Source organism: Xiphophorus maculatus, chromosome 22, assembly GCF_002775205.1.
Source record: "Xiphophorus maculatus strain JP 163 A chromosome 22, X_maculatus-5.0-male, whole genome shotgun sequence".
In the NCBI taxonomy this organism is placed as follows: Eukaryota; Metazoa; Chordata; class Actinopteri; order Cyprinodontiformes; family Poeciliidae; genus Xiphophorus; species Xiphophorus maculatus.
The window spans coordinates 10179509-10204793 of record NC_036464.1 but is presented as its reverse complement, the minus strand read 5'-3'; the positions used below and the strand labels follow the sequence as shown (position 1 = coordinate 10204793).

The 25285-nt window shown below is 38.1% G+C and overlaps 2 protein-coding genes across 4 annotated transcripts; one reads left to right on the top strand and one right to left on the bottom strand.

The window, feature by feature from the left end:
* The first annotated feature begins 222 nt into the window (after positions 1 to 222).
* On the top strand, positions 223 to 13438 carry fbln7 (fibulin 7). Of its 2 annotated transcripts, none has more exons than XM_023327424.1 (8): positions 223 to 477; positions 2422 to 2584; positions 6664 to 6840; positions 9136 to 9261; positions 9351 to 9488; positions 9878 to 10015; positions 10396 to 10534; positions 10993 to 13438. In XM_023327424.1, exons 1-8 carry the CDS (start codon positions 400 to 402, stop codon positions 11363 to 11365), a joined length of 1332 nt encoding a protein of 443 aa, XP_023183192.1. In that variant the 5' UTR covers positions 223 to 399; the 3' UTR covers positions 11366 to 13438. The 2 variants fall into 2 exon arrangements, with proteins under 2 accessions (XP_023183192.1, XP_023183191.1); XM_023327423.1 differs by having other exon boundaries at positions 2419 to 2584.
* A 1846-nt stretch (positions 13439 to 15284) lies between these two features.
* tmem87b (transmembrane protein 87B) lies at positions 15285 to 24576 on the bottom strand. 2 transcript variants are annotated; one of them, XM_023327421.1, is made up of 19 exons: positions 24414 to 24576; positions 23617 to 23677; positions 22938 to 23029; positions 22716 to 22850; positions 22568 to 22621; positions 21603 to 21750; positions 21429 to 21490; positions 20890 to 21073; positions 20484 to 20583; positions 20300 to 20393; positions 20049 to 20120; positions 18339 to 18447; positions 18109 to 18167; positions 17914 to 18017; positions 17759 to 17832; positions 17612 to 17682; positions 17385 to 17437; positions 17245 to 17275; positions 15285 to 17036 (listed from the first exon to the last, which is right to left on the bottom strand). In XM_023327421.1, exons 1-19 carry the CDS (start codon positions 24561 to 24563, stop codon positions 16995 to 16997), a joined length of 1695 nt encoding a protein of 564 aa, XP_023183189.1. In that variant the 5' UTR covers positions 24564 to 24576; the 3' UTR covers positions 15285 to 16994. The 2 variants fall into 2 exon arrangements, with proteins under 2 accessions (XP_023183189.1, XP_014327168.2); XM_014471682.2 differs by lacking the exon at positions 20049 to 20120 and adding an exon at positions 19725 to 19796 and having other exon boundaries at positions 24414 to 24563.
* Between the last annotated feature and the right edge of the window lie 709 nt (positions 24577 to 25285).

Here is a 25285-nt window from a genome sequence, read left to right as displayed (position 1 = left end):
CACTCTACAAAAATAAAAAAAACCATGTTCTTCAGTTCCACTCATGGTCATATCAACTTGTAGAAATTATTTTTATTTACTGTAGCTGTATTTAACGAAACTATTTTTCCTGTCAGTGTTAAAGAAATGCAAGAATGAGAAAGTGCATAAATGCCTCGGTGGGAGGGATTCTAGCCGCAGCAAACCAATGTATCCCGAGCTCAGAGAGGCTGGGTTAAACTTTCCAAGAATTCAGGCGGAGAGAAAAGCGCATCTCTGTTTCGGGTACCTGATGAGCATCGCCTCAGACAAGACCGGACCTTCCGACTTTATTTTATGGGGATTTGTTCAAGCACAATAAAAAACGGAAGTCTGACAAACATTTAAAGGGATATCAACTGGACGGCTGGTGTTTCAGAAATGGCTTTGTCTCTCCGCAGCAGGTGTTTGGTTTTGCTGTGCTTGACAGCTGTTCACTGCGGCCATGCAGCTCTTCAGGTAGGAGAAATTTAGTCAGCTTTATGTCTGAAGAATCTGGGTAAACAATACTGATACAATGCATGTCTGCCAACAACCTCTGATATAATACACTACCTTACAAAATCATACTTTTTGAACTCTCTTCCACATACATTTTTTATGATAAAACAGTGTAGCATACTTGTAAAGTGGCAAGAAAATGATAAGTCGCCCCAACCCCCGTTTCCTATAAATAATAATTTGAAAAGTGTGGCACATTCTTCTATTAATCCCTCCAGTCCTGCACCTTTTGTTACTTCTGCAAATCCTTTGGCAGGAATTTATTTGTGCCTTTTGAAAGACTTGAATACATTGAGATACTCCACTGTAGCTCAGGCTGAATGTTTGGGGTCTTTGTTCTGCTAAAAGACAAAATTCAACCCCAGCCTTTTATTACCCTGTGTTTTTCTTCATCTGCCCACTCCAATCAATTTCCCTGTCCTAGAAACCCACAGCATAATGCTACCATCACCATGTTTCACCAGTGGGATGGTGTGTTTGAGAAAATGTGAGTTGACTTTCTGGAGCCATAAAACCTAGATTTTTATGATGTTCACTATTGTTTTCCGACAGACTATGAGGCGTTTACTGAACAACTTCACTGATATTGAGAATAAATTACGTACACTGTGAAGCATGGTGCTCTGCAGGTTTAATGCGCCTCTCATTCAATGACAACTGAGATAGACGACAGCCAAAAAAAAACAGATGTATAAATTGATTTATTCACAGATTGACTCTGTTATTAAGAATGACTTCCTGAAGGCACTTGGTTGAAGTGGTGCTTTTTTAGAAGGTCTGAATACAAATACACGTCACTCTTTTCAGTATTTTATTTGGAAAACATTTGGAAAAACATTTATTGTTGCTCTTCCACTTCACAATTTTGCCCAACTTTGTTTTGGTCTACAATGTAAAATCCTGATAAGACACGCTGCAGTTTGTTTTGTGGAAGTCACTGTATTTATTGTTAAATATATTTCACAAATTATTCTCATACCTTAGTTGTCTTGATCATTTTCTTTTCCTACTTGCATCAGCTGCTGTAAGGCACTTTGGCTGTGTCACTTCTGTGATCATATTTTACAGTTTTCACTATTGGGAAACTACTTCATACTGTTTGAAAAGAAAAAAAAAAGAAAAAGTTACATCTGGATGTGAATCTTCCCATGTCTTGTCAGCTGGTGGCATTTCCCCTTTGCCTGTAGCAGGTAAAATAAGCACAGGCCAGACTCTGAGCTGCACTTCTATTGTACTGAGACTAATTGCAATTGTACAAAGCCTTCCATATGCTAGCGGAGGAATTTAAGGTATGCTGCAAGGGGAAATTGTCCCAGCGAGCTTGTGATTAACAACCCTACTGAAAGGATTAAAGGCACTTTCTTTGAGGAATTCTGTAAAGGCATTTTTTTCTCCAAAGCGACAGTGGCACCTGTGATGTTTTTGAGCTGGATTATCCAGTGCGGTTGAGCAAACAAAAAAAAAAAAAGGCAGAGAAACAACATTTTGGACTTAGTTTCCCTTGACATCTGCCAGACATCTTTAGTCCAGCTGTGTCTGCCACTGGGGTTGTGGTAGTGGAAGCGAAAGGAGGTGAGGGGAGTCAGAAACTGAGATGGTTCAGCTGTAGGGTCTAAAATCGAACCATTAACCACAACAAAAATATGTCATTAATATGGTTCTAATTACACGGAAAACAGTTTGCTACCATGGGAACTCTGTTCCATGCTGACATATTTTTATGACAAATTACATCATCCTTCACATCTGGAGGACGCTGTTTATTCACCATTTATGTTTTGCCACCATTAAACTGAGGTAACCTCTACCCTCATGCCCCCGTTGCATTCAAAGATTTTCTTTCCTGCCAAGACTCCTTTTTACTGCTAGCTCGGCTCACGGCCTGTCGTGTTTTACCAGCAGTCCTGCATGGATAAGCACCAGGTGGTGGGAGTGCTGCGTCAGATGGAGAAGTTCTTGAAAGGCCAGGAGATCCGGTTCACAGAAGGTCTCCGGATCATGAAGTCAAAGCTGGCGTCGCTTCAGAACTCCGTCTCCAAGTTACCTCAAGCTGATCAGTCAGCTGGTGAGTAAAAACAGATCATCGTCAGGATTATTGTTAGAGATTCCTCTGTTGATGATAACTTCAAGAAAAGCTGATTTTATTCAGTTTATTAAAATGTCCTTGATTAGACTGAATTATTATTTATGCTAAAATATGATGTGGCATGATTTGTAAAAAATACCAAAAAACACAACCTTAATTTCTTGGTATGTTTGCTGAATCCACCGTTTATTTTTCTGAAACACGGTTGCCAAAGTTATTTTCATTTTGGATCCATATCAAGATCATGAATGTCCTCAAAGGCTTGGTTGTTGCATTGATAAAACCTGTTAAACTGCCAAAATATGAATAAAGAACTCTCTCGGAATTGATTCTTAAAACTAAATAATATTGGACATCTTTTCATGTTGACATAATTTGACAGTATACAGATAAAAACTGATGTGATTGATGAAATAACTATTTTTTGAAGGTTCTTTTTATGTGTGCCTGTAGAGTACAGAGGTCCATATAAAAAGCTATGCCGAGCCAGATATGGACCCCGGGCCTTCAATTTGACTCATATTCTACATTATCACTCGTTATACTCAGTATTTTATTTTAACAGATATTGTCAATGGATTTTGAAACAACAATGTGCCAGAAACGTATCCAAAACATCCAGACAAATTTTCGGAACAGTTCCAATAATCAGGTAATTTACAATGCAGTCAGTGCGAAACAAAGTTTCATGCTGTGCCTTCAAAACTAAATTCTTTTTTGAAAAGTTTGACAATTTGTCATTTCATGACCACAAACTTTAATGTATATGATTGGGATCTTATGTGAGAGACCAACAGGAGGTACTGCAGAAATGCTCAGGATAGTATTAATGAGAAAAGCAGCCAAGAGGCCCATAGCAACTCTGAAGGAGCTGCAAAGATTGACGGTTAGGAAAGTCCACAAATCTGACCTCAATTCAAGGAAAAGTGATGACAAAAAAGCCACCTCTTGTGGAAGAAGTTAAAAAATTAAAAAAATTTACTTGCATACGAAGAGCCATATTTAGCATAGCATATCAGCCTGAACAATGATGGGAAAACATGCCAGAATCATGCTATGCGGGATGCTTGAAGGAAATGCTGTTAAAATTGTAGCTGTAATTGTAGCAAAAAAATAGCTATACAAATGCAAATCATATTTCTTAGATCAGTGGTTCTCAAACTTTTTTCAGTGATGTACCCCCTTAAAAATATATTTTTAGTCAAGTACCCCCTGACACGGGCAAAATATTTTTGGAATAAAAAAGAGGTACAGTGCTGTAAAATCACTGTCTGATTTATTAAACCCAAACAACTTATATCAGTGAACCTGACAAATACATCCATATTGCAAACATTGCATGGTTAAACAAAAAAGAAAAATAGAAGACGGTGACCACCAGGAAGGTATAAAACCAGTCAAAACTGAAATATGCAAAACGCTGCTAATTTATATTGGTCTCTGTAATGGTACAAAATTAAATATATACATAAATAATAATTCAGTGCATGAACACACATTTATATTTTATCGAACTTTTTACAAACTAATTTTTCCCAATACTTATTATGAGGAGCCTACTGATTTTTTAAAGATATTTTGAAAAGCTTCACGTACCCCCTGCAGTACCTCCACGTACCCCCAGGGGTACGCGTACCCCCATTTGAGAACCACTGTCTTAGATTATTACAAAAAAAATCTGTCTTTGTAGTTGTAACGTGACAAAAAGTAAAAAAGTTCAAGGGGTATGGATACTTTTACAAGTTCCTGGATGTGTGGTCTGTCTGAGGTTTTCAGTGAAGGACGGTCAAGTGGAGGAAAACCAAATACTCCAAAGTATCGGGTTTACAATATTTTGGAAAAACTCGCAAGTTGAATTTGATCTTCAAACGAGGTTTCACTCAGTGAGTGACAACAGAAAGCCAGATGAAGCTTTCTGTGTTGTTGTATAATGGAGTCATCCTGCAGTTCAAGACTTTCTCAGTTGCAGAGCTTGGTACTTGACAGGGGAAGTGGATTTGTGGAATTGTGTTGCTTGGCGGCAAACTCCGGGACAAATTTGTTCGTGATGGACCCTCCAGCTCATAACTCTCTGAAGAGTGCTGCACAAGGCAGGAAGACGCTGGTATTTTATAGAGAGCAGTAGGACCTCGATAAAGACTCACAGAAACCCCCAAAAAACATATAATTTTTGCATTTACACATTCACAAGCCAGCTTTATTTTCCCACGGAACATATTGAACTCAGGAATGACCTCGGTATTTTAAATATTGACGTTGGATAAGTGACTAATAATATTATTTCGCTTGCATTAGGAGTAATAATGTAGTGAATATGTTTCTACTTTGAAATCCTTAATTGTTTTTCATAACAACAGTTGAATAATTTTGGAGCTCGGTATTTTTATCTACTCTGCTAAAGACAAGTAGAAAAATTTGAAACAAATCTTATCCCTGTTAATGTTTTGTGAAAAGCTCTTTTGGCCACAGGACAACACTTAGTCATCTCCTGCACTATTTCACAAGGTTGGAGCACACAGAGCAAGAATTTTTTAAACTTTCTTCCTTAAAAAAAATCTCTCTAGATCGTACAGAATTAGGAGTTTATGAATTTCTCTACTCAGCTAACTCCACAATATTTTATATAAAATTTTGTGCCTGCTGAACCAATTCTGTGTAGAATAACAATTTTCAGTTTTTCAGCGCTATACTATAATATTCGAAGTGTAATGTGATTTTGTTTCAAAAACATCATGATGCCGTGCACTTTAGCAAGGCTTCTGAGGCCCACAGTATCACAGAACCTCCACCTTACAAAACAGTGGACATAAGGGGCTATAAGGAAAACGACCAGCCTGTTAATGAAAAATTAAATCTTAATGTCATCTGACTGGAACACACAATACCAGTGAAATTCCCAGTAGAGCTTTCAAACTCTGTATGTTTTCTTTTGTGATGGTAGGACAGAAAAATCAGTTTTCTGGTTTGCTTTAGCATGTAGATGACATCAAGTAGTTGTTGTAGGGACCACAAAATTTTTTAGTGGGGGTTAAGGAGAGCATTATTATTAACCCAAATTAATTATTGCAACGACTGCAGATATGGGTACATTTAGGTGAGTTTTAAATTTATTTTAGTTTGTTTCCGACTTACTGTACTGAGACCAATACACGTCTGCCTTACTTAAATGGCATGATCTGCTGTATTTTCCTATTTTAAAGAGTGGCTATAAAATCTGTTTTATATAACATTTAGACCCTAAGGAACCAGTTTCTAGTTACTGGTTTAATATTCTGATCAACTCAGAAAAGAATAAATAAAAAATATTCAATTAAATTATTTTACAAGAACATGTTAGCCAATGAAGGCGGCACAGGTGGCTAATAAAAACTAAAAACATTTCCTATAATAGGAAGATTTTTTATTTTTTGGTTTTCTTGTAAATTAATTTACTCAAACTGAAAGTTTTTCAGTGCTTCTACAAATAAAATGATCTCATTTTAAGGTTGTTTTCACTTCTTTACTAAAAGTACCAATAAGTGTAAAGAGTGTTCTGGCAACAGAATTAATAGTTCACCAGTAATACGATGTTATGTTTCTGTTTCCGATACAACATGTTTAGAGAAGTGGTTAGCAGGATAAACTTGTCCTGTTGTTGACCTAAAACTACGGTTTGGACTTCACCAACATTTGGGGAAAAGTCAGCTGGCTAAGTTTTCTTTTTGAAATAGCAAAAAAGAAAAAAGAACAAAAAAACAACACTTGGAGGAAGAATAGAAAGTCTCATTAAAGACCAAATAAAAATCTTTTCCAGTAACCAGTCTTACATAATGTGATTATTATTCAACTTTTAAAGCATAATAAATGAAATAAATTCTGACTTGTAGGGCTTCACTGACCCATAACAGTGGCTGATCCTGCGCTGGTTGACTGTAAATGAGGCATTTGAACATTTGTTTCCCATGAAGGCTCCGCACTGCCCAGTGACACGGGTATATCCCCGGGCGATGAATGCCAGAGGATGCTGGGAGGCTTACTCCACATGTGACCCTCCTTCCTCTGCTTCTTTCCCCCCACAGCTCCGGCCACCTGCCCCTCCCTGGATGCCCCTGCTCATGGAACAAAGTTCGGCTCGAAGTATTTCGTCGGACACGAAGTCCATTTCGTTTGTTCGCAGGGGTACCAGCTTCTCGGTTCTTCTACGCGGGTTTGTCGGGACAACGGCACCTGGTCTGGTGTCAGTGCAGTTTGCAAAGGTGAGCAGCAGTTTATGGAGAAAATCATAACAGTAAAAAATAATTTATTTTACACATTTTTGTCAAACTAAAACCACAAACTTCAATGTGTTTTTGGGGTCTTTTACGCGACAGAACAACACAAAGTACATAATAGTGAAGTGGAAGGAAAATCTTTACTTTTTTTTTCCAAATGGAAGAATATAAAAATATGCTAAAGTCTAATTCTATTTTTATTAAGCAATTAACTTTTGCTAAAAGTGAGACTGGGGGCCTTGGGTGCAGAGGACTCAGTGGCCACTACTATAAAGCATCTTAACCAAACTTTTAAAAATTCATGTAATTCTAAGTGCACTAAAGCTACTTTAGATTGCCCACATGCCTTAATATAGGGTTTCCTCCACAAGGTTTCCCCTAGAAAACTGAAGACTTAAATATATAAGCAATGCTTAGCCTGGTGGGGGCACAAGTAAAGTCTGGTGGCCCGCCAGGCTTATGATACACTGTGAGAAATCCTTCTCCAGAAAACTTGATAAGCCCAGAGGTAGGTGCGCTAGGGCAGTGATTCATCCAGTGGCTCACTGTGTTTTTGAGTTAAAAAATGTTTAAAGTTGACAGGAAATTTGAAAATATCACTTGATAATTAAGTGTTATTGAAAGTTTGGAAGATTAACACCTGAACCCCAGCTATAGAGTACAGTGACTGACAGCGTGCAAACACGCAGCAAACAGCAAAATAAGGTGTAAACATGTAAAAAACAAAAAACCTAATGCAACAGAGAAGCGATGCAAACAAAAAATGCTGCAATAACAGAAAATAGAGTCAAAAACCTTTAATCAACAAAACAAATGCAAACACAAAAAAATCATAAATAAAATGATTAAATCACAATTAAAATGCTGCAATCATAACCAAAATGTTGTAATCATAAATAAAATGCTGTGCATCTGCACCTGTTTGCTGCTGGTTAAGCCGTTTACATCTGTTAGCCACCATAATAAAGTCTTTAAAAAATGCAAACGTAGAAAAATAAACCATTTTTAGCCTGGTGGGGACACAAGTAAAGCCTGGTGGCCCGCCAGGCTTATAATACTCTGGAGGAAACTCTGTTAATATATGACTAAAGTCTACCAAAGCTCCTGAAATAAATTATTTTATAGTGTAGTGTTTTGAGATGCCAATTCAAGATTATATGGCATCGTGCCTCCAATTTCAAAACCATCTGTAAGTGACAATTCACTCATTTATAAGGTGCTGAAAGAAACTTCAGCTCAAAAACCAAACAGCTATTCACAGATAAGAGAGAGAAAAGATAAAGTTTCAGAGTGAGTGCAGTTCTTTGGTGAACTGAATGAAGCACTTGTTAAATTGGAATTAAATGTCTCTGAACACAGAATAACACCTGTACTACATTCCACTGTGGGGTGCCTTCCCCTGTTTCTCTTCTTCATTACCATCAGAGCACAGGCTACAGTAAGATAAACCACCAGCTCCCCTCACTGCTGCTCATGTTTCTCCGGTTCTTTGTCAGCGCTCCATAGATGGGGTTAGGGCCAACCATTATAACCAGCAGAGTCTGATAGTGCAGAAATATGCCAGGCATGCTACTGATAGTCATTTCAGCCTGAACTGATGACGAGCTTTCCAAAAATATTCAAAGTAGCACACCCAGTCGAACATGAACATAAATTTATTGACTTTTCTGGCTAAAGCAACACGACGGGGATTGACTCTGCACAGTAGAGGATTCCTGCTCAGCAAAAGAGGCCCAGGTTTGCTCATTCTCCAAAAAAGCAATGACAGAGGGTGAAAAACCTGAATACTAAAAGCAGTTTAAAAATATCTAAGTGCAGCTTGTCTTTTCATGACACGGTCCAGTGGTAACCACTGGAAAAGCCAAATAAAAATGAAAGGAACTGCTTGCCATTTGGTTTATAGCTTAAAGGGTAGCAGCTGCTTTGTATTTTCTCCATCTACTCAGTTCTGAGAGCTAACAAGAGGGAAAAAATTATAAGGCTTAAAGTACTATTTGACCACTTTTTCTGTGCATAGGTAACAGTGAGAAGAATAAGTGTCGCCTGTAAGAATATGGCTTTAATCATCACAGAGGAGGGAACCTGCAGCATTTCAGCAGCAGATGTAGTGGTCTATGACAAACAAATCAGAGGTGTTAAAACACTGAATAAAATGTATTAATCAATTAATCTATTTTCAATACATTCCTAATCCTCGTGGGTTTAAGAGGGCCTGTAAATAGGAGTTTTTTTTGTGTTCTTTTTGTATGAAATTTTGTTTTTGTTTTTTTTCATCTGCAGATATAGGTGAGTGTTCAAGTAACCCCTGCCAGAATGGAGGTACGTGTGTGGAAGGTGTCAACCAGTACAAATGCACCTGCCCCCAGAACTGGAGCGGCTCTCACTGCCAGCACCAAACCCAGACTGGTCAGTAACCAGATGTTACTCGGTTTGTTTGCAGCTGCATGTCTGCAAATTCGTTCCGACTTTTTAACCATGTCCCCTCCCTGACGCAGCACCGCCCGAGTGGAGCGTTATGAACGACCCGGCGTTCAGTCGGCGACCTCGCTGCGCCCAAGTCAACCAAGCCCAGCACTGCAGCTGTGACGCAGGCTTCCACATGAGTGGCACGTCTGACAACAGTATCTGTCAGGGTGAGCTGTAATTATGCGCTAAATTAATTAATCCCTGTGGGGAAATTCTCCTTCGTCTAGTCTTTTCCTTAGGGATGTGAGGTCAGCCGCAGAGCAGCTCCCTGTGGCTGCATGGTTGGCTGCAAGTAGCAGATGTTGCGCAGACTTTACAGAGGAAAAATATCACAGAAGGCTCAATTTTCTTTCCTCATTTGGCTGCAACAGGGAAAGTAATGTGTGAAGCTGGTCTGTGGCAAACAAAATAATCCTCTTGAATGGCCAAAAGCTGATTAGCATACATTTAGGTCAGAGTTTAGTTGTTTATGTTTTTACATCTTGAGTAACATTGTGAAAGTGGAGGGATTTAGCTTAAAAGAATCAAAGTAACTCTAACGACTGTTTCTCTGCAGACGTTAATGAATGTGAAGTGTATCGGTTGGACCAAGGAGGGAAACTGTGCGTTCATGAGTGTGTGAACGTCCCCGGCTCATACCACTGCTCCTGTCCCAGTGGTTACAAGCTACTTCCCGATGGGCGGAGCTGTGAAGGTGAGTGACAGGGTGGAGCTGAGGACAAAGCCTCATTGACGGGGCTTTGGCTGCAGACCCGTGGAGGTATGCATGTCCACCGAGCGAGGTATCTGTGTTTTAGTAAGACAAGAAGTCCTCAACAGAAGAGGTTTTCTGCTTTCCGCAAAGGTGTCTGCCTCAGGCCTCGCTCCGGCTTTTATATTTCAACCCTGAAGGTAATGGTGCCTCACAGCTGGAAAAAATGACCTCAGGCTTTTTCCTTCATAAGGCCGTTCAACGGAGACTAAACTTAAAAACCCAAATAGGGTGCAGCACTCCACCCCCACCCCAATGTCCACACTGTGGTAACCATGAATCAGGGAGTCGGTCTTTTGCCACTGCTGTGTTGTCTCTTCCAGATGTGGACGAGTGTTTGAGCCAGAAGCATAACTGCAGCAGAGGGACATCTTGCATCAACATTGGGGGAGGCTTTCGTTGTGTCAACCCCGAATGTCCCCGTTCCCATGGCAACATCAGCTATGTCAAGACATCTCCTTTGTAAGTAGGCACGACCCAAAGAGGATGATTTGTTTTATCGTGTTTTTGTTTTAGTCAAAGTAAATGAATAATAAAGCATTACATACAGTTGAAACCAGATATTTACATACACCAAATAAAAAGACAGGAAGGGTTAGTTTAGAAAACATTACTGCAGAAATCTTACCAAGTATTTTTCATCTAATTTGTAATAGAAGCTACAGAGATCCATAGCTCAGTTGGGAACATCAGTCAAACATCTAATTGGAATTTATCATGACAACAATAACTCAAAATTATCATGATAAGAAATTTATCATGATAAATGAAAAACGATACAATAAATGCCCACCCCTAGTTAAAACTGTACATGATGTCTTCTGTCTGCACTAAACTTTTTTTTATTGAACGAGAACTGAAAAAACGAGATGATGTAAGCATTTTCCGTAAGTGGACACGTTTTGTCTCTTGTGCTGCAGTCAGTGTGAGAGGAACCCCTGCCCCATGGACAGCCGCTCCTGCCATCTGGCTCCTAAGACCATGTCCTTCCACTACCTGTCGCTGCCCTCCACGCTGCAGACCCCCGCCACGCTGTTCCGCATGGCGACCGCAGCTGCCCCCGGCCGCACCGGCCCAGACAGCCTGCGCTTCGGCATAGCGGGGGGGAACTCCAGAGGCACTTTCGTCATGCAGCGCTCAGACAGACAGACCGGTGAGCTGATTCTGGTGCAGCAGCTCCGCGGGCCTCAGGAGGTCAGCGTGGACGTGGAGATGTCCGAGTACGCCGACCGCAGCTTTCAGGCCAAGCACGTGGCGAGGGTCCATGTTCTGGTTTCACCGTATAGTTTCTGAACCTGGAGGAGATGAAGAGCTCAGACTGAAGCCTGTACAGGAACAAGGAAGAGTGCACAAAGGCCACTGAGGGGAAAGAGAAAATGTTGCAAACCGTCACAGATTTCTATCCAGTATGCTTTAAGAATGATGCCAGGGTCTTAAACAGTGCTGTTTAAAAGCATAAATTTCTCCTTACGCTCAAAAGATAATTTGAGTCGATACAAAATGCAGTTCTGAAACAAACATTTCATTTATTGAAGGAGAAAAAGCTACCACCACCTGCCTAGCTTTATGTGCAGTAAAAGCATTTCTAAGGAATTGGTACTCCTCTCTGCAACCATAATGAGAGCCAATATTCGTAAATAGAGAAAATATGTAACAGCGTGAACCTTATAAAATTATACTTAGAGAGCAATAGATAGTCAAAGTATCCATTAGTAAGAGGCTGAGTAAAAAAGGCTGGATGTTTAGGATGTTCCAAAGCCAAAACTATTGTGGACCAAAAAAAAGCAAAAGACTTCTCACATTTGTTTAAAATAATCCATTTTGATGACCACATAGACATTTATGAAAATTTGGGATACACTTTTATATTGGCCCCAATTTCCTTAATTTTGGGAGATCGGTGATCGGCTAATATTTAAATGAGAAACAGATTTTATCCACCAATCTTATCTACCTCGGCAAAGGTACTGTCCCCTGTTGCTCTGCTGTGAGAGACCGTTGCCAGATTAGGGGCTTTGTTGCTATAGTTAGCAACTTTCTAGACAGAAAAAATTGTAGTAGCAAAATCAGAAACAGCAGGTAAGACCTTCTACGGATTGTGATCGATGATCGGCCAGAAAACTGCAATCGGTGCAGTATTTTGTACACTACAAAATTTGAACTTTTTAATAGGTGTGCGTCCTGATACATTTGGCATAAAACAAAAGCAGCTTTTTAGAAAAAAAAAACGTGTCAAGCTGACAGACATATTGGTGATAGTGTGATGTTCCGGGCTGCTATGCTGCTGCAGGACCTGCATGACTTAGTTCAATTAATTGAACCATAAATTCTGCTCTCAACCTGCAGCAAGAAAAAGATGTGGTGGGATGAATATGACTTTGAAAAGAGCAATTTATGCTGGAAAACCCTGCAATGTGGCTTAAGAAGAAAATATTGTGCCAAAGAAAAATCTCATTGCCTGTCATCACAAACCTTTCATCCCCAACACTGGCACAGCTAGTTATTAGGTTCAGGGATGCAATTACTTTTTCACGCGTTGCCAGCTTGGTTTGGATGGCTTTTTTTCTTTTGATGAATGAAAAAACTGCATTTTATGTTTTGCCAAATGCAAAATACTTTTTCACAGCGCTGTAGTTTATGAAGTGTGGTTCAGAAAAAGCGTTATGTCTGTATGAAAGCGGCCCTCAAATCCAGGTATCGAGGGCCGCCGGTGTGCTGCAACTTTTAAATGCATTTCTGCTTCAAAACACACCTGAGTCAAATAATGATGTCATCAGCATCAGGATGAACTTAATGCCTACTGAGGAGGAGATGCAGTCATTTGATTCAGGGGCCACAATGGAAAAAACAGTTGATCTAACTTTAAAACGTTTGAGTTAATGTGTTGCAAGTTGTCAGATTAAATTTACCCAAGTAAATATATTAAGTTGTCACATTAAACAAGCATAAATAAAGACAGTTTGACAAGCTTAATTCGATTACTTGTAACAAATCAATAATTTTTTAAAAGTCCCCTGGTAGAGGATCTCATACAGGGGCCTCATAAACATCCCGACATGGCATTAGTGCTTGTGTGGCTCTAATTTATTGGAAATATTGTTGCTGGATTTTGAAGTGTAACATATTATGTGCAAATCATATCATATACTGTATATTTGTGATTTTGATTTCGTTTTGTACAAACTTGCATTCATGTTTTGCCAACAGCTGCTGCAGCATTTATCTCTCTGTCATATTCTGTATGTTATGCAGAAATACTTAAATTTGTTCACAATGCAGAGTTTGGCGCATTTACTGACATACTTTCTGGTCCTTTTAAATAACTCCTACATTACTGCAATAAAGCCAGTCCAAGGTTTCAGTGTTCATTAACAGAACTTTTCTTGATGCTAGACAGTGGGCTATTAAATGTCCTCTTGGCGGTATTTGTTTCATTCAGCTGCCACTGGGGAGTGAATTTTAATGAGTGAAACGCAAATCTGTGTATAGCTGATAAATGAAGGCTGGATGGCTGCAAAAGCTTTTCTTGATGAAAGGATGAAAAACTAGAGAAGAATGTGTGTTCAATAATCTAATCCATGAAGGAAAAACTCCTTGGCCATCCAAGTCAAAGCATTTCTCAAATGTCTTGGAAGGGGAAAAGACGACTCTCACAGTATTTTTATTTGACATAAGTAGAAGGAACACCAACTGTCACATCTTAAAAACATATCTCACTGCGTATTTTTGTCAGGGAGAGAGAAAATGGGCTAATGCTCACCACATGTGTCGTCCTCCTCGCGTGTCTCCATCCAGGGGTTTACGTAGCAATAAAAGAGGCCGAGAGAGCCGCATGCTTTCAGAAAATCAAAACACGTGTCCCAAAGATAGGCTCTGCTCCTACAATGACTACGTGCCTCAGTGGCAGTGATATATATATATATTTTTTGCATGCACGCATAGTGTTATGTTTCAGTCTTAAGTTTACGTTTTAGTTGAAAGGACCTTACAACTGGAGTGCAGTGAGGTCTTCACGGGACATTAAAATAATATTTGAAACTCATCTTTTTTACATTTTATCACATTAGGTTGGGACATTCACTGCTTGTTTTTTTCTAAAATATTTGAAAGAAAACGCAGCTTGGGAAGCTGAAGCTGGGTATAACACTAAATGACATGCTTGCAAAGCAGCCAATCCTAAAGCGCCACTCATTTTTCTTGGCAGTGTTTTGGCTGTAGCTACATATAAGTTTCACTGGTCGTGCTAAGAAGGTTTTCAAGTACGCGATTTAATTCATATTAAGGTATATTTGAACAATTAATATATCCAGTTATTTTTAGAGGGGGTCTCATACATTTGTGGATTTAAGCTATTTGCTTTAAAAAAAAAAACAACTTGCAGATTTAATGGCGTTCCAGTTGTAGTCGGTACTCGGAAATTCTGACTTCCCAGTATTTGTTGATAACCTTGATCATGGCAACATGCAACACTTTTCAGTTCCTGCATCTTTGCTTGGTGGTTCCTGAATGTCTTATTTAGTTTTTGAGAGTGGCAGTTTCAGTAAGATGGTTTGAATCTTGGCCATAATTAGGTGTTGCAGCAGAGGAATGATCCCGAACATACCTTATAACCAGTTTTGGAAAAGAAAATAGGGGATAATCTTAAACTCAAAAGACTTTCTCAAAAGCCGCGACCTCAACCCTTGGACAAATCTCAAATGCTGGCTTCATACCAAGAAACCAGCCAATATAAGTGAGCTTTACAATTTCTCCTAAGAAGTTGAGCCTTAATTGTGGATGAAGCGTGTTGATAGCAACAAAAACATGTGGTGGAGATGTGTTAAACCAAATATTAGTCAGTGGTTTAAATTTGAGAATGTATGTGTAAGAGAAAATTCACCACCAAACAAGTCCTCGACGTGGCCATCGCGGGTTCGATTCCCTGACCGGCGATATTTGCCCCACTTCTTCCCCCCTCTCCTGTCAGCCTTCTTTCATATAAGGGACAAAAGATCTCCTGGGGGGGAGAAAACAAAATATAACCATTATCTTAAAGTGTAACTAAAGCCCCAATCAACTTCTTTTTGCTGATAAACTATCCAAATAGGTTATTTAGGGTACTATTTTTTGTTTCAGTGTCATTTTGATTTAAGCTTGTTTAGTTTAATTCTATTATTTCTTTAAAATGGTATGGTAAAACAACCGATGAAATCGTAAATGATAAAATGTCCTCCTGAATTCAAATAATATTTATTGAGTGCATTGTACAGTTTGAAAAACAGGAAAACCTTGATATTACAGAGTTGAATTGCAATACTTCAGGTTGATTTCAGAAAGAAAAATGACAAAAAAGATGAATTTTCTTATCCAAACACTTCCCACTTGTGGAATCATGAAAGAAGAAGAAAAAAAACACAACTGAGCCAAAACCCACCTGTACAAATAATCTGAGGTCAGCTTCAGGTGTCTGCAGTTTTAAATAACAGGACAATTCGCCATCATAAGCACAAATATTTCCAGGTTTCCAACCAATACAAAAAAAATTGCAATGAGGACATTATAAACCCATTCAAGTGGTCAACTAGTGCTGACCACATTATTCATAATGTGTGAGGACGTCGCCAAGACAAACATAACAAGCTCTGCTGTTAGATTTAGACTACATGCAGACAAAAATAAAAATCAGGCAGGTCTTTTGTAAAGAAATTTTAAAAGAATAAGACTGAGACAAGATGTTTGTTACTAAGGTTTCTGTGAATGCAATAATTTTATCAGTACTTAACACACACATTGCAAAGAAAAAACCTGCAGACTGAAAAATATTTTAGGACAGTGCAGAGCATATGGAAGCACACATTGTAAACACAGTAAACATGGGAAAAATGCAAACAATAAACGCATAAGTACACTTTAAACACACATAAATAATGAAAAAAATCACTAAACTTTGTATTAACAGACATACAGCATATTGCTCCACATCTCATGCTCCCACCCACACAGTAGTTTCAAAACCTTAACTCTAATTCTACACGACTCAACTAACCCAGCTACAATTAAATTTATTCTCTTCTTTCCCTCACACACATTCACTAACCCTCGGCATGTTGGGTCGTTTCAATCTGAGACAAAAAGATACTTTCACTCAAGTTGTTCTCAGAAACCCACCAAACGAGGCCTCACGAATAAAAGACGGACACGTAGGCACAGCTTTGATCCTGAAAGTGCATAAGAGCAAAAGATCTATGCAAAAATTACCGTGTTGCAGTTTACAAAGTCGGTTTAACATCTGGTAAAAACAGGATGCTCAGGACGCTCCTGAATTATGCAAAATGGATTTCCCTGACTTCTACAAACATCTTCTACATTTTGATATAAACCAAAATCCTGATTTTATGTTAAATATTGACTATAGTGTAGTTAAAATTTGTCTTGTGGCTGTAAAATTAACTTCCATTTATATTTTCTTAAATACTTATTATGGGGAAAAAAAGGCTTTCAGATATTTTGAAGAGTTAAATCCTATCATCCTATCATATATTTGAGAGTACGCTTATCCATGAGACTCATTCCAGTAAAATACATCTATAGTGTACAACAGAAATAAATATATAACAGGAAATACTCTCTTTGGAAAGCTCAAAACTGATGAAAAAAAACTGAAAAAGTGAATCTTTTGGTCTCTAAAAAGACAAATATTTCCTTCTGATAGATAAGGTAAGAAAAACATGGAAAGTAGCAACAGCTTCCCCCCAAAACTGCATTGCCTACACAACTCTGTGAGGTAGCAGCTACTTAAGAGGATGCCCTGAAAAACAAAGGAAAGAATAAAAGAAATAAAATAATGGCACTCCACCACTGTCCACTAGAAAAATCCTGGTGGAAACTGCTTCAGTGTCAGGAGCAGCTGCTGTGTTTCTCCATCAGCTGGAGGTTTTCTGCATCACTCCAGCTTCGACATCTCATACTTTGTCGTCATAATTTCCTGGAAAATAAAATGCGGCAATCATTTTTATAACTCGTTTTCTTTGATTGTATTTATTTAGACCAATCGTCTGAGGCTCAAAACCCAAACTGATAAAACTGAAGTAGAAATGCAGTATTTTCTGCAGATTAGATAGTAATCATTACTGGGGTGAGTGTAGTTGTGCGTCTTATTTTGTGGTTTCAATCTTTCTAAAAGTTTTTCATACCTCATCAGAGTCGAGCAGGACTGGAAGGGCTCTGAGGGGATGAAATGAGAAGCACACTGTTACAATCACACATGCCTTAAATTTAAAAATAAATCTAGAAGAAGAAGAGAATAATTCACTGCACTTCTAAGGAGGCTTACACATCAGTAAGAGAGCTTGGAATGTTGTCCTCCACCCACTTCAAGTCTTCATCCTGAGCAAGAAAGAAAAACAAAGAATCAGAGCAAATACTGCCACCTGCTGATACAACACACACTAAACGACTTTTATTCTAAACTTTGCTCCTATTTTATGAAGTTATCATTAAAGGAAGATGCTGAATAAACAAGTTAAGACAGAATAAAGCGAACGCTGCAGCGTTACTCACTGGGTTTGTTTCTGGAGGCTTTGCCGTGCCGTTTGTCTCAACCTTGGCTGATCTCAACTTTATGCCATCAGCTACAATTTTAGGAGAGAACTCTATCAACAAATGTTTACACACCTTTCGGATAAAGCTGCTAAGATAAAACCATACCGATGTTTGAAGACGCGATGAACTCCTCAATGTCCTCGTCTTCGGAGTCATCAATGAGAGGCGTGAACGCATACCTGTTGGCAAAGGAATAATAATTAATACAGCAGATACATTAGTTAAGGGTGGTTTAATAACCTGCCTGAACTGCTTCTTACCTTTGGTTGTTTGCGGACGGCCGCCATAAAAACATTATGACGAACAGAACAAAGGAGAACAAGAATCTCCAGAAAGCGTCCTCAACCCAAACCTCAATCCAGTCCTAAGAATTAAAATGTAGAGATTTAAAAAGAACTAAATAAATGAGCAAAAGCCACATAGGTACAACTGGAAAAGAAATAAAGTATGCTTACAGACTGGCAATCTGCTAAGTGCAACTTTTTAGCAGACCAAGCCATAAAGATGATAGAGGCTGAAAGGGAAAGGCGACGGTAAGACACTGCATTGTGTAATTTTTCATTTAAGGTTTTTGTTTTTTCATTTAATAAATGTACTCAAAGGTTGTTTTTTTTCTGAACACAAACCTGGTTGGCATGGTAACTTTGCTTTATTACAGCTGTATAAGGACAGGTGCGGCACTTACCAATGACGGCGAATATTAGTGTGTTTGTAAAGTGCCTGTAGAGCGACAGCTTCACAGCGTTTCTCCTCAGCTTCAGAGTTTTGATGGTTTGGGCTAAGCTGACAAAGATGTGGCAGTGGTAGTCAAGGGAAACAAATAACTGGCATCACATGGAAACCAAAGTAAAAAAAAAGGTCCATTTGAACTCTACAGGTTAGTTTGATTTATTTACTGCAGCTGAGAATAAACTGTTGAGCTCACCATTACTGACCTATTTGTTCGGCAGCCATACTGGGGTTTGAGATCCTGGGTACTGAGAAATGTCTGATTTTGTAAAGATATGTTTTTTTATATAGATTATTATTACAGCGGGTCGTCACCCATTCACAGTTCGGTATTCAGAGATTTTTCTACGAAATGCGACTCAAAATTATTCTTGGAAAATTTACAAATTGTTTCATGCAGGACATCTAAAATATTCAAAAGAAAAAGCAGCTACTGAGGCTGAAATACCTACTTGCAATGCTACTTGACATACTATTGGCCAACGTTTTCAAAGCAGCCAATCAAAGAGCGCCATTCAGCATTGATTGGCTGCGCCCTCCACTGCGCGTGTTTGAACTTTTAAAATAGGCAGTGCTAAATGTTTTTAGATGGGGTATTTATCTAGTATTTATTGATTTTATTTATTCAGATGCAGCTATGGACTCCAACCCCCAGCAAATACCGCCGGTCCACTGTACCAGATTATTTAGATCTTTATATTTAGACCATGAATTGTACAACCTTTAGGAAATACTTTCATAATCAGACATAATACTGACAGTTTTTTCCAAATCTTTTGTTAAAAAAACTTTTCTATTTTTGACATGTGGCTTTTATCAAATACAAAATAAAATATTACTAGACGTTACATGGTTCACAGGTTATTAAATAATGTTTTTCTTTTACATCCCAGTCATTAATCCAACTTTGTTGTGGGTTGACAAATGTATTTTAGTGCCTAATCAGCTTATGATTAGAAAGTTGTTTGTTTTTTCAAAAAATGTAAAACTTTAAGTTAAAGCTTGAATACCATCTGTGCAATCAGATTTATTGTGAAACAAGTTACTCAGATCCTCAATAGTTCAGCCTGACATCCAAATGCAGTTTGTACAACACAAGCCAGACTAAATACAGGAAAATATCATTACACAGGAAAGGATTAGAGGAGAACAGTCGAATCACTTACAGAAAAAAAACAAAAAAACAAGCAGATATAGAATCAATGATTAACGTGAATTATTTCCTCTCAAATGCATGATAACAGAGAAACTATACTTAAATTATGTTACAATTCACCCATTTAAGGTTTGAGGAGCAGAAGGGAACCACACAGGGAAAGGTTGCAGGAGCACAAAAGGATATCCACCAGCATAAAGAAGAATCAAGCAGAGCCAGGGGAATGTTGGCCAACAGGGCCAAATCAGAGTCTTTTGTCTGGAGGGGATCAGAGTGCAAAGGACACAAAAAAAGAAGAGAAAGATGAGGGGGAAAAACCTCAGATTGGATGGGAGATAAGAAAAGCAACACAGCAACCAAAACATTTCACTATTTACCCAAATGGAAATAAAAGAAACAAGTCATCAATCCCCAAAAGCAAGAGTATCCAAAAGCCACTGGCTCACCATGAGCACTTCACGTTTCATTAACCACTGATTATTGCAGCTGATGAGTGTACTGGAAGGATATGAACCAGATGGCGCAGGAATCAAACACAGCCAGAACAATGGCTGTCATGAGAGCGGCGCTATTGTCTCGACCCTTCAGTATGAATCGCAAAACATATTGAGAAAAACAGATTGTGATGTCACGCTGAAGTCTGAACATGATCAATAAATGTTTATTTGGAAACAACTTCTATAAAAAACTAGATTTTTCCCCCCATTGGTTTTGTTTCGTAAAAATTATTCCCAATTAAAGACGGCGAGAGCTCGACTCACCCCTGTGATCCTCAAGACACCTTCAATGCTAGCAAATGCGAAGTAGAGGATGCCGAGTCCTACAACTCTGTGCATCACTGTCCCGAGCCGCGGCCTGAAAGAAACACCACAAAAACATGAAGGTAAATGCTTAATATTTCAAAAACAAAAAAAAAGTATGACTGCGTTACAGAAAACGAGATACTTTATGATGCCGTATCCCAGGCTGACGATGATGACGAGAAGTCGTGCCAAAGTCCTCTTGAGAGCGGAGAGCAACTCTGCAAAGATCAACAAGCCAGGAGCTGCAGAAATAGAAAAAAACAAAAAAACAAACAGAAATCAACATTTCTAGATTTGCTTCATGATTCTAAATGTGTATTTTGCGGGGAGGGGGGAGGGGTAAATGTCTACAGTGTTGTTAATATGCCTTATTTCTGTTCCTTTATTGTTCCCTAAAATAGTCAACCAGGGTATTTGAAAGGGGATATATAAAAAAACCATTTCACTATTTGGAAATCAAATTTATCATAAGAATTTTGCACATTTTTTGAAGGATGTTTAAATAACTAAGTCAGATATAGTTTGTGTGGTCATCTAGAGACACTCACAGGCAGAGCCGACGACATTGGTGTTCTCATATTCGGCGCAGAAGAGCGCCTTCTCCATCATGCCGAGGAAAATGACTCCAGCTATCCAGAACTGGATCCTCAGCAGATCCTTCCAGTAGCAGGCTGCCCAGACAAACCACAGCAAGGCGTACAGGATGTACACGACGCACATCACCATGTAGAACTGCAAACGGAAAGATGTCAGTCGATAATCACATCATATATGGAAGCAGTTTTTCTCCATTTATTAGAAATTTCTCAAGACATTCTCCACTAATGTCTTGAGAAGGTGCTTTCCTTGCATTTTGTCCTTTTCAGAGTACAGAGTTAGGTTTAGATCTATAAGCTGCACCTCACTCTAACATCCAAAAACTCAGAGATCTACTGTACAATCGACAGATTCAAATTTAACTACAAAGAGACAGACTTAATGTTTGCAGCAATACATCCAATGGGAATGAAAAATAGTCTTAAAATGAACATGAAAATGTGTCTGTGGCACAAGTTGCAAAACTAACTCCTAGAAGTTTTGTACTTACGATCATGAGCGGCCACTCTGAGATAGAAATGTAGCCGTGTTTCCCTCTCATCACCACATTAACTGGAAACAACAACATCCAAGCATCACATAAACTCTGTAGATATCTGACATTAAGGAACATATGGAGCCCTGGCTGATTTCCAAACCAGCCTTTTAAGGTGAAATATCTCACTTTTTAAATTCCAGCTGGTCTCGTTTATATCAGGAATGACCTTAACCACCAGCAGGTAAGGCCCATTCCTCCATGTGGTGGCTATGACGTTCTCTTTGGCGCTGTCAATTTCACACTCACCTGTAAGCCAGTTAGGGTCACTTTTTTCCTGCAAAGTTTCATAAGTAATGCAGAAGCAATAAATCTTTGGACAGATTTAACTGCAAGGAATCAAAAGTAGCACAGATAATAAACTTAACTGCTCTGATTCGTTAGCACTGATTATAATCTACAGGGTTCCTGAACATTTTTCTGAACATTCTCTGACTTATAATAACTTCAAATGTCCATTATGAAATTCACTGCTGACATTTCTTCTTTAAAAGCAGAACATGCAAAAGCCATGGACAGATAGATGGACATACAAACACTGCAAAAAACACAACGTCTGTTATTACAGATCTATTTTGTGCTCAGTTTCTAGTGCAAATATTTTCGTATATCACTTGACATAAGATAAAACTAACTTGCAAGCAAATTTTAACAAATATATAGGAATCAATAATACCTTCATATTGATAAAAGAATTACTAGTCCCACATGCATTTTTTTCCCTCTTATAACATGGGAAAAATGTTTTGTTATAAGAGAAATAATATCAATTGTCAATATTAAAAAATTATTCACTTAAAACCTCATATATCTTGCACTAAAGTTAATTGTAAGTTCTTCTTCTCTTATTTACAGTGAACTGAGATGTTTGCACTAGAAACTAGACAAAAACACTTGGTAATATTTTGTTTTTCTGCAGTGAATGAACATATTAAGAGAGTCTGGAAAACAATTTTTCCATCCTGATCTAGATTTGGAATAATATTAAATGAAACATTGCAGTTTTTTAAACTGTGTAGGGATTCTTAATCTTAACCTTTAGTTTTGATGTATTTATGTAAAGTAAAGAGTGAAACATATTTAAGTTTTCTTACTGGTCCTTCACTCCCATCTGTTGGGTTAACAGACCGTGGTTTTGCCTTGGCTTTCTGAGAAACAGAGAAAAGATGCTGGGTGATGAGAAAAGTCAAGCTGTTAAATGTGCCAATAATTAATGCTGAAGAACCAACGTAGCAAACGTACGCAGAGCCCAGGAAAGACGCTCCGGCCGCTGCTACATGTAATAGAACTGTGCTTGTGTTCTATGTACTCGCCCACTGCGTTGGGTTTCGGGTCTAGGCTCTCCCCTCGGCTCTGCAGCGTCCGTTCATACATCTCCTAGAATCACAACCAAACATTCAGTCGTAAAAGTATAAATAAAAAAATTAACTAGTGAAACTGATGGCTTGGAAGAACTGTACTTACTTCAATATTATTGTATTCATTATAACAGGGGTAGTATTTTAAAAGCCAGTGGATTGTGAATTTCATCTGCTTGGAACAACTAGGAAACACAACTGAGAAATGAAGATACTTTTTAATGGAGGACACAAAAATGGCAACATTGTAGTTTAAGGTTAGAATGAAAAAAATTCAGCTGTTTGGATATTTTTCAGACTATCGTGGTGTGGAAACTAGAAGAAGCACCAAATTTCACTCTTATAAAGAGACACAGTTTTAAAACTACAAGAGTCAAGTAAGTAGGCTGGTCACAATAACATATTTTTGCTGGAAGAGGAATTGTTGGAATACATGATAATATTCATGTTTTGAAACAATTTTCAATTAATACAACAATAAATGCATAATAATGCAAGTACTAATTTCCAAAGAACATTTAGCACTGGAACTGCAAGACATTTTAAATATTCAATATACATAATAAAACCACCAAAACAATAAATAAAATGGATTATGAAGTCTCAACAAAATAAAATATTACAGGACAGCATCATTTTAAAGATAAAGTGTATGACACAAACAAGCATGGCAATGGAAGTGATTTCTGTAATTTTTGATTTATCAAGTGATAAATTGATTTATGGCTTGTTGTGACAGGCATACAAGAAAGAACAATATCAGTGTGTGCAATATCAGATCTTACCTTTAAGTACAACATCTGTGTCTGTAAACATGGCTTTCTTTAATATGATTGGTTTTGAGCCCTGCACAAAAGCAAATAAAGCATGTGAGCAAAAACACTGGAGGACAGTGAGGCAAAGGTTAAATTGGGATTGAAAGTGAAGCTAATTTAAATTTAAAACAAATTGTAGTTCCATTTTTGCTGCAGAGTACAAGAGATGATCAAGAAGTAAACAGCAAACGTCACTGTAGTCCATATGGTTCACTTAGTCTAGACTTAGGGCTCAATGGATATTGCAACTAAAGTAGAGGAAACTGGATCTTCTCAGATCTCTACTTGAATTATTGATCAAGATGTTTTCCGAGGGCAGACTCCAGGAACTGTGGTAAGTAAGATAAGGATCAGCTTTAAATGTTACAATTACATGAGATTTTAGAGAAAAAAAGCCATAATGTTATATTGTAACCCAAACAATTATAGATACGTGGGAAAAGGGGTAACGAATAACTTTATGGTTCATTACAATAAATGGTTAAACAATTCATGTTCACCTAGAGCTAGTTAGCTCTTAGCTACCCATAAATTGTTTTCTATCATTTAGGCTAAATGCTAGGAAACTGTCTACTTTTTATTTAAATTTTTATTAGTACAGCAAAAAAGAGCAACTGATAACAGCATAAGGTTAAATCGACACTCAAAATGAATGGCTTCTATCACCAGCACACACTAAGCTCATTACAAGTTCAAATCTATAGCCTAATGCAGCTAGCGTTAGCTTGAGGTGCTGCAGTTATCTACTGCCTCCGGGTAATACGTACATTAACAACCGAAATTTCCCATAGCCCTGTTTCTGGTGCCGCGGCTGTTTCTTGTACAGTGCCAAGGAAAACTGTAAAAAACACCATCCACGGATAAATAACTCCCAGGCTGGGGCAGCTCCACGTCCTCATACTGACAGCAGCTGCCATGTTTGCTCATGGATTTTCTGATACTGGCCTCTAGGAGGCGCCCTGAACGCAGCACACAACTGAGATGAGTGACCTGACATCATCAGCAAGTCAAAAAGATGTTTAACACATTGTTCACATATTTAGAAGATTTCTAACGAACTTTAAAGTTGCTTAAAGTAACTTGGATAAATTATTATCCTTCTGATTTTTAAGCTACTACTTGGACAAAAATGTTAAAACAAGTAGTCCTTTATGTCTACCTATATTTATTACTAACTTCTTCAACTTTTAATAATTAAGTTGTAAATGTTTAAATTCAATGTTTGTTATGCCCTACAGATTAGCATATAATATAGAGAATTTACTTGATAAGTAATCATGCATTTTGAGAGAAATCACAAGCAATAATGTTGATTTTTACAAATCTATTTTTTAACAAATGTTTTCAGCATCCCCAATCTAAATGAATCATCTTGCGGCATTTTTGGACTCAGATGGTTGGATATAAATTATAGTGATTCATCTTCTGCAAAAAAGAAATCTCCATAGAATAATTATAGAGTATGTTACAGTTTTATACCACTATACAAACTGTTGCTATTTTAGTGGTATCTTTTTAACTTAATAATTTGAAGTATAAAAAAATCCCCTAATGTTATATTTTCACATTTTAGGGTCCTTTTACTTTCTTTACTAGAAACTTCACATGCAACAAATTAAAAAAAGCAAAATGTGGGATT

Coding starts and splice junctions, on each gene's coding strand:
- fbln7 (XM_023327423.1), top strand. CDS start 400: ATGGCTTTGTCTCTCCGCAGCAGGTGTTTGGTTTTGCTGTGCTTGACA. Junction 478..2,418: donor GCGGCCATGCAGCTCTTCAG/GTAGGAGAAATT, acceptor GTGTTTTACCAG/CAGTCCTGCATGGATAAGCA. Junction 9,489..9,877: donor TGACAACAGTATCTGTCAGG/GTGAGCTGTAAT, acceptor GTTTCTCTGCAG/ACGTTAATGAATGTGAAGTG.
- tmem87b (XM_023327421.1), bottom strand. CDS start 24,563: ATGGCAGCTGCTGTCAGTATGAGGACGTGGAGCTGCCCCAGCCTGGGA. Junction 23,678..24,413: donor GGGAAATTTCGGTTGTTAAT/GTACGTATTACC, acceptor GCTTTTGTGCAG/GGCTCAAAACCAATCATATT. Junction 21,491..21,602: donor GACCAGCTGGAATTTAAAAA/GTGAGATATTTC, acceptor TGTTGTTTCCAG/TTAATGTGGTGATGAGAGGG.